The following is a 16,363-nucleotide window of genomic DNA, read 5'->3' as shown; positions in this document are numbered from 1 at the left end:
ATGGTAAGAACTCTTTTTTTTTTTTTAATGCATAGATTAAAAAGACTGGGGGAAAAATGCCCTGAATATTAACAGTGGAAATTCATCATGATTTGGATTAACCTTTTTTGTAACACTTTAGAAAGTTTGCCAGATTTTTTCAGTTACAGGAAAATAACATACCTCTCTGATTTAAGTAAGCTATATGTTGTTTTATTATTTTTGAAAGTATTTAAAATGTTTTAGTATTTCTGATTTTAGTAAATGTAGTATGTAAACCTGTTTCACTAAAAATGATGTACAAAACCTGGTACTCGTCTAGAATCCTATTTTATGAGCCTAAGGTCTTTCTGTGACTTTTCTCTTCTTTCAGGCTAGTTGAATACTTGCAGGCCATGAGGAATTTCTTCTTAATGGAAGGGGGAGATACCATGTATGACTTCTACACATCAATTTTTGATAAAATAAGGGAAAAGGAAACCTGGCAGAATGTGTCTTTTCTTAATGTCCAGCTCCAAGAAGCAGTAGGACAGCGTTATCCTGAAGACAGTTCACGGTAAAATATGGGAGGCACCTTTTCTTTTAAATGTTATAAAATAACCCATGTGCTCCAGACTCTTCTATGACTTCTTTATGTTATCTTATTTTATCCTCACACCGATCCCTGTGAGTTTTATTAATGTTATTTTGCACATTAGAAAACCGAGGCAGCAGCAACTTGCCAGCTGAATGAGAGGAGATGTGAGATGGGAGCGTATGGCCTCTCAGGATCTGATGGCCTTGCTCACATGGCCGGGGTCCATGCTGCCTGCCTTCCTGCCCCATGGTTCTTCCTCTCCAGCCAGCTGTACCAGCATTCATGGTGGTGTCACAGGCGGTTTTCTGAGAGAGTGAGAGCAGGGCCTTTGGCACCACCAGGGCCTGAACTCCAGGCCTCACAGACCCTCATTTCCACCACAGACCAAGTCAGACTCCAGCCCAGTTAGGAGGGGAAGAGAGATTTCACCACTCTTCATGGGCAGGGTTGCCTGTTTTCAGAGTGTTGTGCTGGCTTTTCCTTAGTCGGGGAGCTCACCTTCCCTCCTCCTTGTCCCTCCTCCTGCCTGCTGAGCAACTTGGCCAGGGTGGTGCCAGTAAATACTTAGATGGCAGAGGCTCATCTTCCATCCCATTTGGTAGTCCTTTTTCCCATTCTGTGTCCTTACTTGGCTACATTTCTTGGCACCCTCATTGGCCCTTGAAAAGTTATAATGATAATAACTAACATTTGTTTCATGCCACTTAGAACATTGTTTTCCCCACAGCCATGCCAGATTCTACTTCTTAGTAGTATATAAAATAATTCCTTTTATTTTTATGTGATTTTATGTGAAAAAACCTTTGATTTTTGCACAAAAGCAGAATTTTCATCAAACTGCTAGATTCTTTTCGTAGTAAAAAATTAATGCTCAGTAGTCCCCAGAGCGGGCCAGGGAAGGTTAAGGTTATATTTTCCACTACCAATAGAAACTCGTGAATTTTGTTATTTTTAGAATGCTTCAATCTATTACAGTTATTCCTTTTTCTTGCTTTGACTGTCCCATTTTTACCCAAAGGGAACTCCTTCACTTGACCCTAGTAATCTTGGAGAGCATCCTTGCTTTTAGGACTGGGTATCTGGGCTTGTCCTGTGCACTTCCCGCCCAGGCAGTACACCTCCCCGAGGAGCACTGGTCCCGTCTCCTGTGTGACTTTAAAAGCCCTTGCTCAGTGTCCCAGAGTGTTCGTCTGTTCTGGATTATCAATAATTCTGGACTTACTCAGTGGTTGGAGCTAGCAAATATATAGAAAAAGGAAAATGAATCATATGCTCATATTGATATTTCCAATATTTATTAAAGATTACAAGAGTTCACTTCTTTGATTTTCTTTTGTATCTTTCCCCTTGAGTGATTACCAACACATTAATATAAATACTTACTGGATTTATTCTATAATAAATCATAATAGTTCCAAAGTAACAATAGCAGCAACAAACCTGCTGAGACTTTAGAACATGCTTGTGACTTTATTCTCTTCTTTGTACTTTCAAGTCATCAGAATCCTGTCTTTCAAGGTCACTTGGACTAATTCTCCATGTGATTATAGCACTGATACAAGGTTGGGTTCATTTGTTTTATTTTTTACTTTTAGGAATTGCCTTGTTTTTGTTTTTCTTGATTTAATTGTATAAAACAGCTCTATTTTTCAAGTTAAGATCATTAATGCAAAGGCACTTTTAGTCTGGCGGCTAGTGCACCCAGTCTCAGCCACCGAACCACCAGGGAAGTCCCTAGAAAGGCTGTATTTTTTTCTGACTCCCACCAACATAGCTTTTGGCACAACCTCACTAACAGAGTATGTTGTCAGACTTTGAGATTTTTGCTAGTCTGATGATGAAAAATGATGTCTCAATATAGTTTTAATTTACATTTTTCTTAGTCATCTTTTCATATGTTTATTTTTTGCTTTGTTTTAAAGTGAACTATCCATATCTTTTGCCACTATTTCTGTCAGTATCACGTTATTTATTGGGCTTTATCCTCTTTGTTTTTAGAAGCTCTCTCTTTCTTTTTGTTTGGCTGTGCTGTCAGGCTTTTGGGATCTTAGTTCCCTGACCAGGGATTGAGCTCATGTCTCCTGCAGTGGAACGCACAGAGTCTAAACTACGAGACCACTAGGGAATTTCTTAGAAGCTCTTCCTATAGGTTTCCCAGTTTGACATTTGTCCTTTTGTTCTGCTTATGGTATAACAGTTTCTTGTTTTGTCCTGCAGTCATTTTTTAGTGTATGTATCATGTATCATAGTGTATTTACCATGTATCAGTCTTTTCTCTTACTACTTTTGGACTTTGAGTCATAATTAAGAAAGCTTTACTCCTTCCTAGTTACAAAGAAATTCCACCCAGGTTTTGTTTTAATGCTTTAATGGATTTTTCTTAACATTTAGATGTTGATCCATTTAGAGTTTACTCAGCTAAAAAACATGAGAAATAGATCCAGTTTTATCTTTTTCCAGATGACTGATTGGTTGCCATTGCTTATTTCTTTTTTAAAAAGATTCTTTTCCCTATTTATTTGATTACCCCTTTGTCATTAAATTTTCATATGCACTCATTATATGCCTTGTGTCTCTAGATTTTTCATCCTGTTTCACTGCTCTTTTATTCACATTGCTAGTAGCATTCTGTTTTAGCAATAAGGTTTTATTGGCTATTCTTGCTTATTTATTTTTCCAAATGTATTTTATAATTTTGTCTAGTTCTACCCAGAAAAATGAAAGCAAAAACCTTGGTGGTATTTTTATTGAGTTTCTCTTTCATAGATTTAACTCAAGACAGATGAGCCGTCACTTTGGGACCCCTTCTCCTGTGGCTCCCATGTGCTCTAGGTGCCTGTCTGTGCCCTCAAGCTTCCTAAGTCTGAGCCCATGAATTCCCTCGCTTCCAGGCTCCCCTGCCCTGCTCACACCTCTCCCATGTCATTGGTGCTCCACCTGCAACTTCCCTGTGGGTCCTTTGGCCTCCACCCACCCTTGGTATAGCTTTTTGCTCTCCTGCCTTGGGCATCTTCATTCCATGTTTATGGCTTCAGCAACCCCTAATGACCTGCAAATCTGTATTTTCAGCCCAGGCGTCTGCACAGCCAGCATTTCATGACTTCACTCGAATGTCATGTTTACATCATTGAGCTCATCGTTTTCTGAGCCCTTTGTTTCTCCTTGATGAACATTGCTGTTCATCCCAGTGCCCATGAGGCTCACCTTAGATTCCTTCCTCTCTGCCAGCCTTCACACACCCCTAGTCCCTCAGTTCTGCCTCCTGGATAATATTCCCCATCTCAGTGCTCACTCCAGTACTCCCTGCCACCACCTCACCAGCTGTCTCAGAGTCTCTCCCTTCCATTTGGCCCTATAGGGCCACTCAGAACGTGAGTCACCCCACTGCCACTCATGCTCAGGCTCCTCTGTGCCTCAGAGCAGGTAGGCTGAGCTTTTCATGAGGGAGAAAACTTTTCACTGTTTGGCTCCCCACCTTGTTTCTTATACACACAAAGGTACAGACATATTGTGTACTTTCTGCACCATAGTCTCCAGAGATTTGGAAATTCAGAGATTTCCATTTCAGGAATATTTCTGGTTTCCTTGAGAGCTATACCCTCTCTCCCAGGAGCCTTCACGTTTTTCTGTACTCCCCAGTTACTTAAGTTACCTGCTCTCCCTTGGGCATGGCCAGCAGTGATCTGCCCATCTGGCTTGGTGCAGCACCCTGTGTCTGCTTGGTGACAAGAGGGTGACTGAGCATTTTCTCTGCGCTATGAGCCTCTGGAAGAGGGGGAGGGATTGATTTCTTTATCACCTGCTTGTACAGCACTTGACAAGGTATTCAGTAGGTGACTACTAAGTACTCAGTGGATGCACATGTGTACTAAAAAATTCTAACTAGCTTGTGACATGGAATGAATTGGCTAAACTCATAAATCACACACTGCCCTTTATATCTCTGGTTGTAAGGCCTTACAGTTAATCTTTTGTGGGCTGCATATAGGCATTGTCAGAGGTGCTTTGTAATCGTGGGAGAGTCATGACATTGCTCAGTCCACTGACAGAACTGTTCTAAGGACAAGTGCCTGGCTCAGGGACGTTTCCATGCCCTACGGTAGCTGCATTTTTTTGAGAGTTACACTCAGGCTTATTAGGAAAGAGTGGATAAAGCAGTCTGTGACACCTTTGCTTTAGAAGCAGACTCCATGCTTGCTCACACACAGCCTGTATGCTCTCCAGGGTAAGGAGAACAGTGCCCCTCCCCAAGACACACACACACTCAGACCACCCTCAGCAGAGGGTCTGTCTCCTGAGCCTGTTGCTGAACTCTACCAGGTTTAAGCACATGGCGGGTTAACCTTCCCTGACTTCATCTTTTTTCCTAAGTGGGTTTACTCTATCTCGTTTTTTATAGTTAAACCCATTTTTTTAAAATTTTGCCCCCTTTCCCTAATTCTAAAACCTGATTTCTATTCTGCAACATATGCTTAGAAAATATACTTTTATTGGAATATTTGTGTTCCTTTTATGAAATATCTTTTTGTAATATATAAATTAAAATGCTAAACAGCTAAAACTGATATCTCTTTATCTAGTCTATCTATATCTTTTGAGAATGTTGACACAGCTAAGAAGAAACTCCCTGTTCATATCTTAGATGGTCTGACCCTGAGCTATAAGGTATGTGCTGATATTCTTTGTAAGAACATTTTCTGTTAAAATTAAGTCATACAAGTAACAGGTTACTTTCTGTTCTGAGTCTAAACAGTGAAAATTCTGTTTTTGCTTTCATAGGTCCCATGGCCTGTGGACATTGTTATAAGTTTGGAATGTCAAAAAATTTATAATCAGGTGTTCCTTCTCTTACTGCAAATAAAATGGGCAAAATATAGCCTGGATGTTTTATTATTTGGTGGTAAGATTTGTTTTCAGCAGATAAATTATAATTTAATTTTAGCTGTCTTTCAGAGAGGTTGGTGGTCTTAGGTCATTTTTTATGTATACACAGGTACCAGAATGACATAAATTTATGGCATTATGTAATAGTTTTATAGACATCAGAATTAACTTCCTTGAATCAGTACAGTTAATCTGAAATACAATAACTAAATTAGGAATTCAACCAGAATTTAACCAGAAATAAAATTTTGGGGTCATATGAAAAAATTTTAATGACAAGTTAATGGGACTTTGTTTTTACCTTTTGATGACATTGATAATCAGAGTGATACGGCAGCTTTTATTGCTTCAGCTTCCAGGTAGGGAAGGTAGTGTCTCTGCTGTGCATCCAAACAAGCGCTCGTCACAGGGCCAGTGATGACACCAGCACAAGTCCTAGGGCAGTAGTGCACGTGAGGTCTGAGCAGACGCTCTTCCCACCCCTCTCCTCTTTGTTCCTTTACAGAACTAGCTAATCCTGCTGACAGATCACAGCGTAAAGAAGGACTTTTAGGTAACCCAGACACAGCTGCTCATTTTGGCCCACAGAAGGAGCCAGTAAGACTGCAGGTTCATCGTATGTTCCTCTTAAGAGTGAAGCTCATGCACTTTGTGAACAGCTTACACAACTACATCATGACCAGGGTTTGTGTCTTTCCATCCGTTCAGTTTTATCACCGTATGTACATATGTTCATGGAGAATTACTTGTAATATATATATAAATACAAAGAAGCGTGCAGAATACTTATAGGCTGTAAATGTGAAGATATTAGATACTAAAAACTTGATCATGAAATAACATGGCAGCAGGTTAAGTGTTTGCTTTTCTTTCTTTTTTTTAAACATGCCAGAGCACATGTATCCAGAGACTGCTCTTTCTCTTGTCTAGTGACCCCTTGGAACGACACACCCAGAGCTCCTCTTTTGGAATTGCCATCAGAACTTGCCATGTATTCCTTTAAATTTCACCAGTGGTAACAGGGCTATCCCTGGAAAATGGCTTCAATTTTTAGTAATGGAAGCCTAAAAAAAAGTCTGTCAGGCTAGTATGGAGTGTAAGAGGGAAAATGCAGCCAGATTATATAATTTTTTCTTAAATATAAGAAGTAACTCAGTAAATAAAATTGCTTTTCTTACACATATTAAAACCAGTTCTAGAGGAAGTTCTGAAGAGAAAAATCAGATATTTGAACAGTGGCAGTGTTATTAAGAGGATAATATTCACTTGGGGTTTAAAATGATTGCTAAAAAAAATTTGTAGTCACTCTGGTAGATAGGTTCTAGAGCCCACTTGTTCTAGAGCCCACTTGAAGTGTGCCTTTGAAGCCTTTGTTTTAGACATGGTCCACATGGCAGAGGTGCCCTCTGTTTCCTGTACACTAGTGACCTTCAGAGGGCAACCTTAATCTCTTAGTTGTTCAGTCTTTTTTCTCAATTTGTTTTTGAAGTTTAGATGATTCAGAGTGTCGTGCCGATCTCTGCTGTATAGCAGAGTGACTCAGTTCTACATATATATGCATTCTTTTTTTTAAGCCCTTAATTGTTGAGGGTAAATGTTAAGAGATTGTTTTTGTTTTGTTTTGTTTTCTACTTAAAGTACAGTTATGCTCCTTTTAAAGAAGGACCATTATGTAAGTAGTGGAATTTGTTGAAACATATAAATTCAGTTTACCTGATGACTTTTAAACAATCAGTGCGTTTTCTGTACGGTTTTCTGTACTTGTTCCTCTGTGCAGGAGCAATCTGTTAGTCCAGAGTGAGGCATTCCCTCCCTGTGCAAGTGAATGTAGAAGAAGTTGGTAAAAAGTTTTGTGTATTGTATACAAATTCTCACAAAAAAGATATGCTCATTAAATTTGTCATCTTTCTCTTTGAAGATTCTTCACAGTACAGGGCTGGAGTTTCAACATCAAGTTGAAGAAGCTAAGGATTTAGATCAGTTGATTAAAATTCACTATAGATACTTATCAACCATCCATGATCGATGTCTGCTGAGAGAAAAGGTACATGAACTTGGCCATTGAGGCAGGAATGAAGCCAGACAAGGGAAATTGTCTGTGTCCTTTGGAGTTTTATGCTTAGTAAGCTTCTGATATGCAGAATATTCTTTGAAGGAAGGACCAGATCCAGTGAGATTATAAATGTGTGCCATATTACCAGAAATTACATCTAAAAGAAATAGTTGACTTTTTATTGTGACAGTCTATACTCACTTAGCACTGTGTTTGAACTCCATTAGAAAATTTTATCTGCTGTTATGGAATAGTAGTACTTTGTTCAGGAGTGTGTCCAGTTTGATGTGAATATATGGGATTAGGTCATCATACAGCCATTGGAATGACTTGCCCTGTTCACTGGTGAATTTAAACACCTGTCTCAGGAAATGGTTGCTTACTGGCTCTGCTGGTCAGATTCCACTGCTGATGCACCTTTACATGGGCGCAGTGGACATGGGCCCAATTCCAACTCTGTTGTGCTCAGAGCCTAGCACCCTTCCTTATACTTTGCTGCTGTTGTTGTTCAGTCATTAAGCTGTGTCCAACTCTTTGCAACCCCACAGACTGTAGCACGTCAGGCTCCTCTGTTCTTTACTGTCTCCCAGAGTATGCTCAAATTTGTGTCTGTTCAGTCAGTGATGCTGTCTAACCATCTCGTCCTCTGCTATTCCCTTCTTAGACTTGGAAGGCAGTTATTGCATTAATGAACTTTTTCTGTGACATTTAAATTAGGTAAAAGTGTTGATGTCTGTGTTCAAACATGGTCACCAGGTTTGTGTTCTTCCATGGCTTTCTCTCCAGGTCAGCTTTGTGAAGGAAGCCATCATGAAGGTGTTGAACTTGGCTCTCATGTTTGCAGAGGGGTGGCAGGCTGGCCTGGGGGCATGGCAGTAAGTATGCAGCTTGTGGAGCTCTGTGCTGTGACCATTTCAGTTTTGCTTTTAGCTGGCTCCATTCTGACAGTCTTGTTTTTTCATCGTGACAACGTATCACATACACTTATAATTATGGAAAGAATTGAAAATTGTCTAATCTAAAGAATAGACAGCATCAAAAATCATGTAGTTAATTTCTGGCTGGTGAAACAGTAAGAAAAATCTGAAGTCTTGATTAGCAGAAGCAATTATCTTTAAATTACATTCCTGTTGTATAGCAGTGTTAGTTGCTCAGTTGTGTCTGACTCTTTGCGACCCCGTGGGCTGGAGCCCGCCAGGCTCTTCTGTCCATGGGATTCTCCAGGCAAGAACACTGGAGTGGGTTGTCATTTCCTTCTCCATCCTGTTGTATAGGTTTGCTAAGTTTTTGTTACGGTTGCCTCCAGATATACACAGAAGTGGGGGGCGGGGTGGTGGAGGGGAAGCATAACAGACCCTGGAGTCCATTACTCCACTTCAGCAGATGACAGTGACACCCAGTTTTGTTTTGTGTTTACTGCTCACTCCCACGCACTCAGTTATTTTAAACCAAATTCGGGACATTATGCTAGATTGTCGTCCAAAATCATATTTTAGAGAGCTCTAGAAGAATGATTGTATATTTTACTGTTAGGGTGTTTCTTTTTTTTTTAGAATCTTTTTTTTTTTATTTTATTTTTAAACTTTACATAACTATATTAGTTTTGCCAAATATCAAAAAGGGTGTTTCTTATTCATGCCTATAACATAGAAAGTCAGAGGACACTTGAAAACCCAGGAGCTCTTTCTTCCTATCCAGAATACCATCTTCTACTGTTACCTTGAAAGTGTAGCTCAACAGCTTGTCCTTCTCTTGTTTATAAAATTAATGTTATGCTGCTGGTATTACTTGCCTGAAATAAAAGTGTTAAGTCTGGTTGACTAGACTGTTAAGAGTTAATAGTTTATAGTTAGTTGATATTAGTAAGGAACTGAAAGTTCATTATAGCACTAATCTAAAATCCTAGTTATGACCAACCTAGACAGCATATTAAAAAGCAGAGACATTCCTTTGCCAACAAAAGTCCATCTAGTCAAGGCAATGGTTTTCTGAGTAGTCATGTATGAATGTGAGAGTTGGACTATAAAGAAAGCTGAGCACCAAAGAATTGATGCTTTTGAACTGTGGTGTTGGAAAAGACTCTTGAGAGTCCCTTGGACTGCAAGGAGATCCAAGCAGTCCATCCTAAAGGAAATCAGTCCTGAATATTCATTGGAAGGACTCATGTTGAAGCTGAAATTCCAATACTTTGGCCACCTGATGCAAAGACCTGACTCATTTGAAAAGACCCTGATGCTGGGAAAGACTGAGGGTAGGAGGAAAAGGGGACAACAGAGGATGAGATGGTTGGATGGCATTACGTACTCAATCAACATGGGTTTGAGTGGACACTGGGAGTTGGTGATGGACAGGGAGGCCTGGTGTGCTGCAGTTCATGGGGTCACAAAGAGTCGGACACAATGGAGCGACTGAACTGAACCGAAAATCCTAACCTATAGGGCTTTATCAAAGTGCTCTCAATGAAGAAACTCCGATGGTAGGTTAAATCGCTAATTGCAGAGGTAAAAATAGGAGTCTTACTTGCTTTATTGTTGCTGCTTCCAGTGTGTGAAGGAGACTTCTCCCTCCATGTCACTGTCAGATGGAGGAGAAAGTAATAATACTGCTGTGCACACATGGCTAAAATAGAACTGTTTCTTCAACAAGTAAATTGTAAGAAAAAAACAGGACATAAGGAGGACTTAAGCATATTAACTATCACAGTTTGTGGACATTAATTGATCCTGAGTCACATTTAAAGCAAAAAAGTGAAAAAATGTTAAAGATAGGTATAATTTGAACAGTATTATTTCATGATATTTTTTAAATCATTAAGAATTTTTAAACATGTGGTATTGTGGCTATGGATTTAAAGGAGTCTTTGTGTTTAGTGTGATACTGAAATATTTATGCCTGAAATGCTGTGATGTCAACTTTGCTTCTGAAGATGTGGGGCTGGGGGGAGGTGTGACTGCTGAAGCTGGATGTGGGTGTTTGCTATTGCCCATATTAACAAGTTTTTAGTAATTTTTAAAAATAAACTTTTTATATCTTTAATGTGCTATTTATTTCAAAAGAAGGTATGCTTTTGAAAAGTAAAAATATAGAATTGTGCAGTAGAAAAGGGAGAGACTTCTGTGGGAGTCCAGTGGTTAAGACTCCACTACAGGGGGGCCAGGTTCAATCCCATGTCAGGGAACTAAGATCTCCTAAGCCGTGTGGCCAAAAAAGGGGACTGTCCCCAGTGACCCTCACTCTGGAACTCAGCAGCATGCTGGAGCAGCAGTTTTGTGTCCTAATGACACTGCCCTTCAGACTCTTTGAAAGTTTGGCAGATTTTATATTTTATTTTAGAATCTTTAGACTTAGGAATCTAAATAAATTAAACTGAAGCACATTTGTAATTACTCCAAAGGTATTTTATAGCCTGCTTAGTAACTCCTTATATGCTTACTTAAATTGAAATTTACTCTTTCCTAGGATGGAATCTATAGAGAAAATGGAGTCTGATTTTAAAAACTGCCATATGTTTCTTGTAACCATTTTAAACAAAGCTGTCTGTAGAGGATCCTTTCCCCATTGTGAGTATTACATTAAAATATTATTGCTTTTATATTTTCCGGTAACTCAGTCTGTTACTGTTTTGTTACTGATCTCATGAAGATTTAGAATTTTTCACTACTTCAAACCTGGAAAGTCCCTCAGCAGTTGATTTCCAAGTAAGTGGGGTGAGTGAAGCAGATGTAAAATATTGAGACTGAAGATACTGCTTTCTAGTATATCATGTGTAACAGCAATGGATTTCTAAAACCATAAGTAAACCAGATGGCAAAATAGGTTTCAGTCACATTTCACTATCATGCATAGCTTTTGTAACTATTCCTTTCAAAAAATAGGGTTTGGAGGTCGGTTTGCTTTGTGTTTTTTTGTTTGTTTTTTTAAGCAATTTTAAAACTCCCAAGGCTGACTCTTAAACAAAGAAATGCAAGCCTGACAGTTCAAAACAGCAGGAAGCAAACAGGTCTGTGTGGCGAGTCACAGGGAGAAAAGAGCTGTATGTTTATAGACACAAAGGACAAAGTAGTATTTCTTGCACAGCTTTTTTGGGAAAAGTATGCTGGGCTAGTTTTTTCCTTATTTCTGTATATTCAGATTGTGGTATGCTCATTAAGAGTAGGTGAACATTTTTAAAAACACTATTAGAGTAACCAGACCGAACACTGGGAATAAACAAAAACATATCATCAAAAAGTTGTTAATGCAAAGACATCTAAGTAAATTAAGTTCTGGTATGAGATGAACCTTTCAGTGCTAACCTGCTATACCACAGAGCAGGTAGGTGGGACAGTGACTGACCAGAGGCACATAGACTTTGCCAGAGTAGAGAAACCCATTGTTGGTGTAGCAGACTGGAATCCGAGATGCCCCCACAGAGAGCCAGTCTTCCCCACTCCCAGCTTACCCTGTACATAGTGATGTGGAAGCTGGGGGCCAGCAGGGCTGGAAGACAGTTCTAATCTCATGGATCCCTAATTTCCTGTGTTGAGTTGACTCTTCTACAATGAAGAGGCTTTCATCTGTTATGCAGGTATATAAAAACTAAAGTTGTAAACCCCTACTGCCACCTCCCAGCCTCCCCCATTTATACCCTTGGCCCAAAAAAAGTATTGAGTTAAAAATGTGTTGAAACAGATTCCATTCATAGCTTAGAACATGGTGTTTTGTTATGAAGTGAGTCCAGGTTTTGATATTTCAAAAAATTTGATTTGTTCAGTGTAAAACCCAGACTTTGTTTTGTTTTGTTTTCAAAACTATAATGTTATGAAATAGAAGTAAATCATAGCTTTTCAATTTGCATTTAATAAATGAAGATTATTGTCTTTAGTATATGTTATTTAGTATTTTCATTAAAAATAGAAAATGTCTAATAGTTTTTGAGACATTGGTTAAAGCTTATTCAGCCATTGTCATTTAAATCTATCTTGTTAACCTATTTTTATTCTTCCCACAGTGGAATCTCTAGCACTATCACTCATGGCTGGCATGGAACAAAGTTAAATATCTTCAGTGTAGTAAATACCTCAGATTCAATCTTTATACATATACATTTCCACCATATGGAGCTAAGAAATGGGACTCTTATTTTGGTTTATTTTTAAACTGTTGTCTACTGTCCAAACAAGTGAGTTTTATGTGTGTTCTCTTGGGATTATTGGTTGGTATATAGATTTATGTGTATAAAACTTTATCAATGCAAAGTGAATACAGTCTGTTTACACTTATATTTCCTACTGTAAGCAATAGCTTTATGGTATTGGTACCTTTAAATGTAAAATATATCATTTTTGAAAATGTAATTAATATTAAAAATAAAGCACTTTATTCCCCTTTTTACTTAGTCACAGAAGTTTTTTATAGTTTTACATACTATCTTCCCTAAAGGTTGTCGTAGATTTGGCGGTCTGAAAAATGTATTTTTATATGCTTGGAAAGTTCCAAGATAGAAAACAACTTCAACCAATGTTAATAAATGTAAAAGCCAGTTGTGGTACAAGAATCCTATTATATGGCCTTTGTGAGCTAACCATAATTGATTAAAACTATATTTACTGTTCAGTGTTCCCACATTTTCTTTGCACAGTTGTATTTCTCTAGCAGTTATGACTCAGCACTATATTTACTACTTATTTTTTGAAAACAGCTATTTTTGGGGCTCCAAAATCACTGCAGATGGTGATTGCAGCCATGAAATTAAAAGATGCTTACTCCTTGGAAGGAAAGTTATGACCAACCTAGATAGCATATTCAAAAGCAGAGACATTACTTTGCCAACAGAGGTTCGTCTAGTCAAGGCTATGGTTTTTCCAGTGGTCATGTATGGATGTGAGAGTTGGACTGTGAAGAAAGCTGAGCACCAAAGAATTGATGCTTTTGAACTGTGGTATTGGAAAAGACTCTTGAGAGTCCTTGGACTGCAAGGAGATCCAACCAGTCCATTCTAAAGGAGATCAGTCCTGGGTGTTCTTTGGAAGGACTGATGCTGAAGCTGAAACTCCAATACTTTGGCCACCTCATGCGAAGATTTGACTCATTGGAAAAGACTCTGACGCTGGGGGGGATTGGGGGCAGGAGGAGAATGGGATGACAGAGGATGAGATGGCTGGATGGCATCACCGACTTTCAATGGACATGAGTTTGAGTGAACTCCAGGAGTTGGTGATGGACAGGGGGGCCTGGCGTGCTGCGATTCACGGGGTCGCAAAGAGTCGGACACGACTAAGCGACTGAACTGAACTGAAGTCCAAATAGCCTCAGAGCTGAGCATCAGGGGCCCCTACCCTGTACACAATTTCAGTCATTTTACAGCATGCAAAGTCAGCTAACCAGACCTCCTGGAAACCAGCCCAGGTCTCAGACTTTACTCTGAAGTCTTGGAAACAGTTTGCTGAGGAGGCCTTCAAATGCCAGCAATGAATAAGTTATTACTTTCAGGTCTCAAGAAAAGACTGCAGTGTAACCTAACAACTGTAAAATGTGAGAAGTATTTCTTAATCTGGTCCTACAAGTCAGAACTGTGGAAACTGATGGAAGCACATGCTCATATAAAGCAGTTACGATGGAGTCAAGGCCCAAACAATGATGGCCTGGCTGTTTTGGTAAAGTTCTTTATGCATAGCAAAAATCATCGTATCAAACATACCAAAACATAACTTCTTTCATAAACTGACTTACATTTATTGTCTGTGTCACTAAACCTGGAATAGAAGATGCATTTATTTATAGGATACTTAGGAAATGTTTTCACTTTAAAAAATGAGTATTTAGAATTTGTTGTTGCCACAGACTGGTTTTATACTATATTTGTTCTTTTCTCATGACTTTAGAGTTTCCAAGGAAAGATTAGCAGAGTTTAAATTGAGGGAAGGATAGACTTTACAAACTGTCACCAATTTCTTTGGAAAGTAGCCTCCAAAGTACAGAGTACCCAGTGAAAAGGGAAAGGGAGATGGACTGGCCAGAGAGAAAAGCTGTCCCAGCTGGTTGCCCCGTGTTGGGCTGAGATAATTGGCTTCTGTTCCCCATCTCCATCAGTCAGTAGTTGTGTGACCCTAGGGCAAGCATGATCTCCGCAGCTGAGGCCACCCAAGGAGCAACACTGAAGCTGTCCACTGGAAGTGCATCAGTGCATCAGCTACACTCATCTGGTGATTCTTGAGTTGTGAAAGTTGAAAGTTAATGCTTTGTGTACATTAAACTACCTTCTCCTATATGTGGAGTTTGATGGTATCTCTTTTAATTTTTCTGCTGGTTCTGTTTGGACCTTTAATCTTAACGGTTTTCCAATTGAGCATGTTAGGAGCTTGGAACTCATTATTCATCTTTTGCAGGAACCAGAACCAGGCTAAGGGAACTTCAATTATAATTGATAAATCACTAGAGGCTCGATGTGGATGAAACTCTTAGTTAAAAGACTCCAGGAGACCTGGATATAAGGGATGAGGCACACTTTTGTGAGTTTTAAGACCACTGCCAGTTTCTCACAATGAAGATCAGAGAAAAGTCCTCTTGTGCTTCTGCCATGCAGAAGGGGACAGTGTCCATTTCATAATATGCCCAGAGAATTATAGTCAACTCCAGCCCCTTCTAGCCTTCATGTGTTAACGTGTGTGTGTGTGTGTGTGTGTGTGTGTGTAGGAGCAGAGGGAGGAGACAACCAAGAAGTACTTGTAAAGGTCATAGCACAGGGACACAGACTGACTGCAAGAATAACAGTCGTACTACAAAATGTTTTTCTTCCCCTACACCCAATACTTCATAGCACAGGGGCACAGACTCACTACAAGAATAAGAATCATACTACAGAATGCTTTCCCTCCCCTACACCCAATACCTCTGGCACACCAGTAGGGCTCCTGTGTAACTGAGGAACACAATAAATTACAACTGTGTGCTAAAACCTTAAATTTAGCAATAAATCGAAGGAAACCTGACTACAACGGGACACGAAAATCAGAGCACACGAGGAAGTTTTAGCCTCTGACACCTACAGCTCTAGTAAACAGCAAAAGTCTAGCCGCCACCCAGATAAACCTACACCAAAGGCCTGTTGGACTCATTTCCTTTTACCCAACACATGTCTAGCTTCTATCAAAAAAAAATTTTACACAGCATGCCGAAAAAAACAGTTTGAAGAGAGCAAGTATCTGAATTGGATTCAGAATTGGCAGAGATTAATAGGCTAAGGGCTATTAATCAACTATGATTAATAAGCTAAGGGCTCAGACTTACCTGGTGGTTCAATAGTTAAGAATCCACCTGCCAATGCAGGGAACACATGTTTCATCCCTGGTCTAGGAAGATCCCACAGGCCGCAGGGCAACAAAGTCTGTGCCACAACCCCTGACGCCTGAGCGCTGCAACTAGAGAGTAGACCCAGCTTGCCACAACTAGAGAAGGCCTGTGTACAGCAACAAAGACCCAAGGCAACCAAAACAAAATTTTCAAAATATGCTAAGGGCTCTAACGGGAAAGGTGGATACCACACATAGTTTATAAATAGACTCCTTCAAGGATCACAGCCTTGTCCTGCTGAAGGAACTTGCAAAACTCACTGAGGCTATGTCATGTTGGGCCACCCATCATGGACTGGACATTGGTGAGAGTTCGGACAAAACGTGGTCCCCTAGAGAGGGAATGGCAAACTGCTCCAGTATTCTTGCCTCAAGAACCTGATGAACAGTATGAAAAGGCAGAATGTTATGATGCCAGAAGATGAACTTCCCCAGGTCAGAACGTGTCAGATATGCTACTAGGAAAAAGTGGAGGGCAATTACTAATAGCTCCAGAAAGAATGAAGAGGCTAGGCCAAAGTGGAAACAATGCTCAGTTGT

General features: G+C 39.6%; 1 protein-coding gene across 2 annotated transcripts in view; it reads left to right on the top strand.

Moving 5' to 3' along the window:
* The window catches only part of TUBGCP5 (tubulin gamma complex associated protein 5), a 52,164-nt gene extending 39,301 nt beyond the window's left edge, over positions 1 to 12,863 (top strand). For both annotated transcript variants that reach the window (XM_006060634.3, XM_044932146.1), the window contains 8 exons: positions 353 to 535; positions 5,137 to 5,221; positions 5,336 to 5,456; positions 5,946 to 6,124; positions 7,359 to 7,484; positions 8,280 to 8,368; positions 10,953 to 11,053; positions 12,484 to 12,863. In XM_006060634.3, coding sequence (XP_006060696.2) covers positions 353 to 535; positions 5,137 to 5,221; positions 5,336 to 5,456; positions 5,946 to 6,124; positions 7,359 to 7,484; positions 8,280 to 8,368; positions 10,953 to 11,053; positions 12,484 to 12,530 — 931 coding nt within the window. In that variant the 3' untranslated portion in view covers positions 12,531 to 12,863. The remainder of the gene's footprint in view (positions 1 to 352; positions 536 to 5,136; positions 5,222 to 5,335; positions 5,457 to 5,945; positions 6,125 to 7,358; positions 7,485 to 8,279; positions 8,369 to 10,952; positions 11,054 to 12,483) is intronic.
* The last annotated feature ends 3,500 nt before the right edge of the window (positions 12,864 to 16,363 follow it).

The sequence above is a fragment of the Bubalus bubalis genome, chromosome 2 (genome assembly GCF_019923935.1).
Source record: "Bubalus bubalis isolate 160015118507 breed Murrah chromosome 2, NDDB_SH_1, whole genome shotgun sequence".
NCBI lineage: Eukaryota > Metazoa > Chordata > Mammalia > Artiodactyla > Bovidae > Bubalus > Bubalus bubalis.
This window is presented reverse-complemented; position numbering and strand designations above follow the sequence as displayed.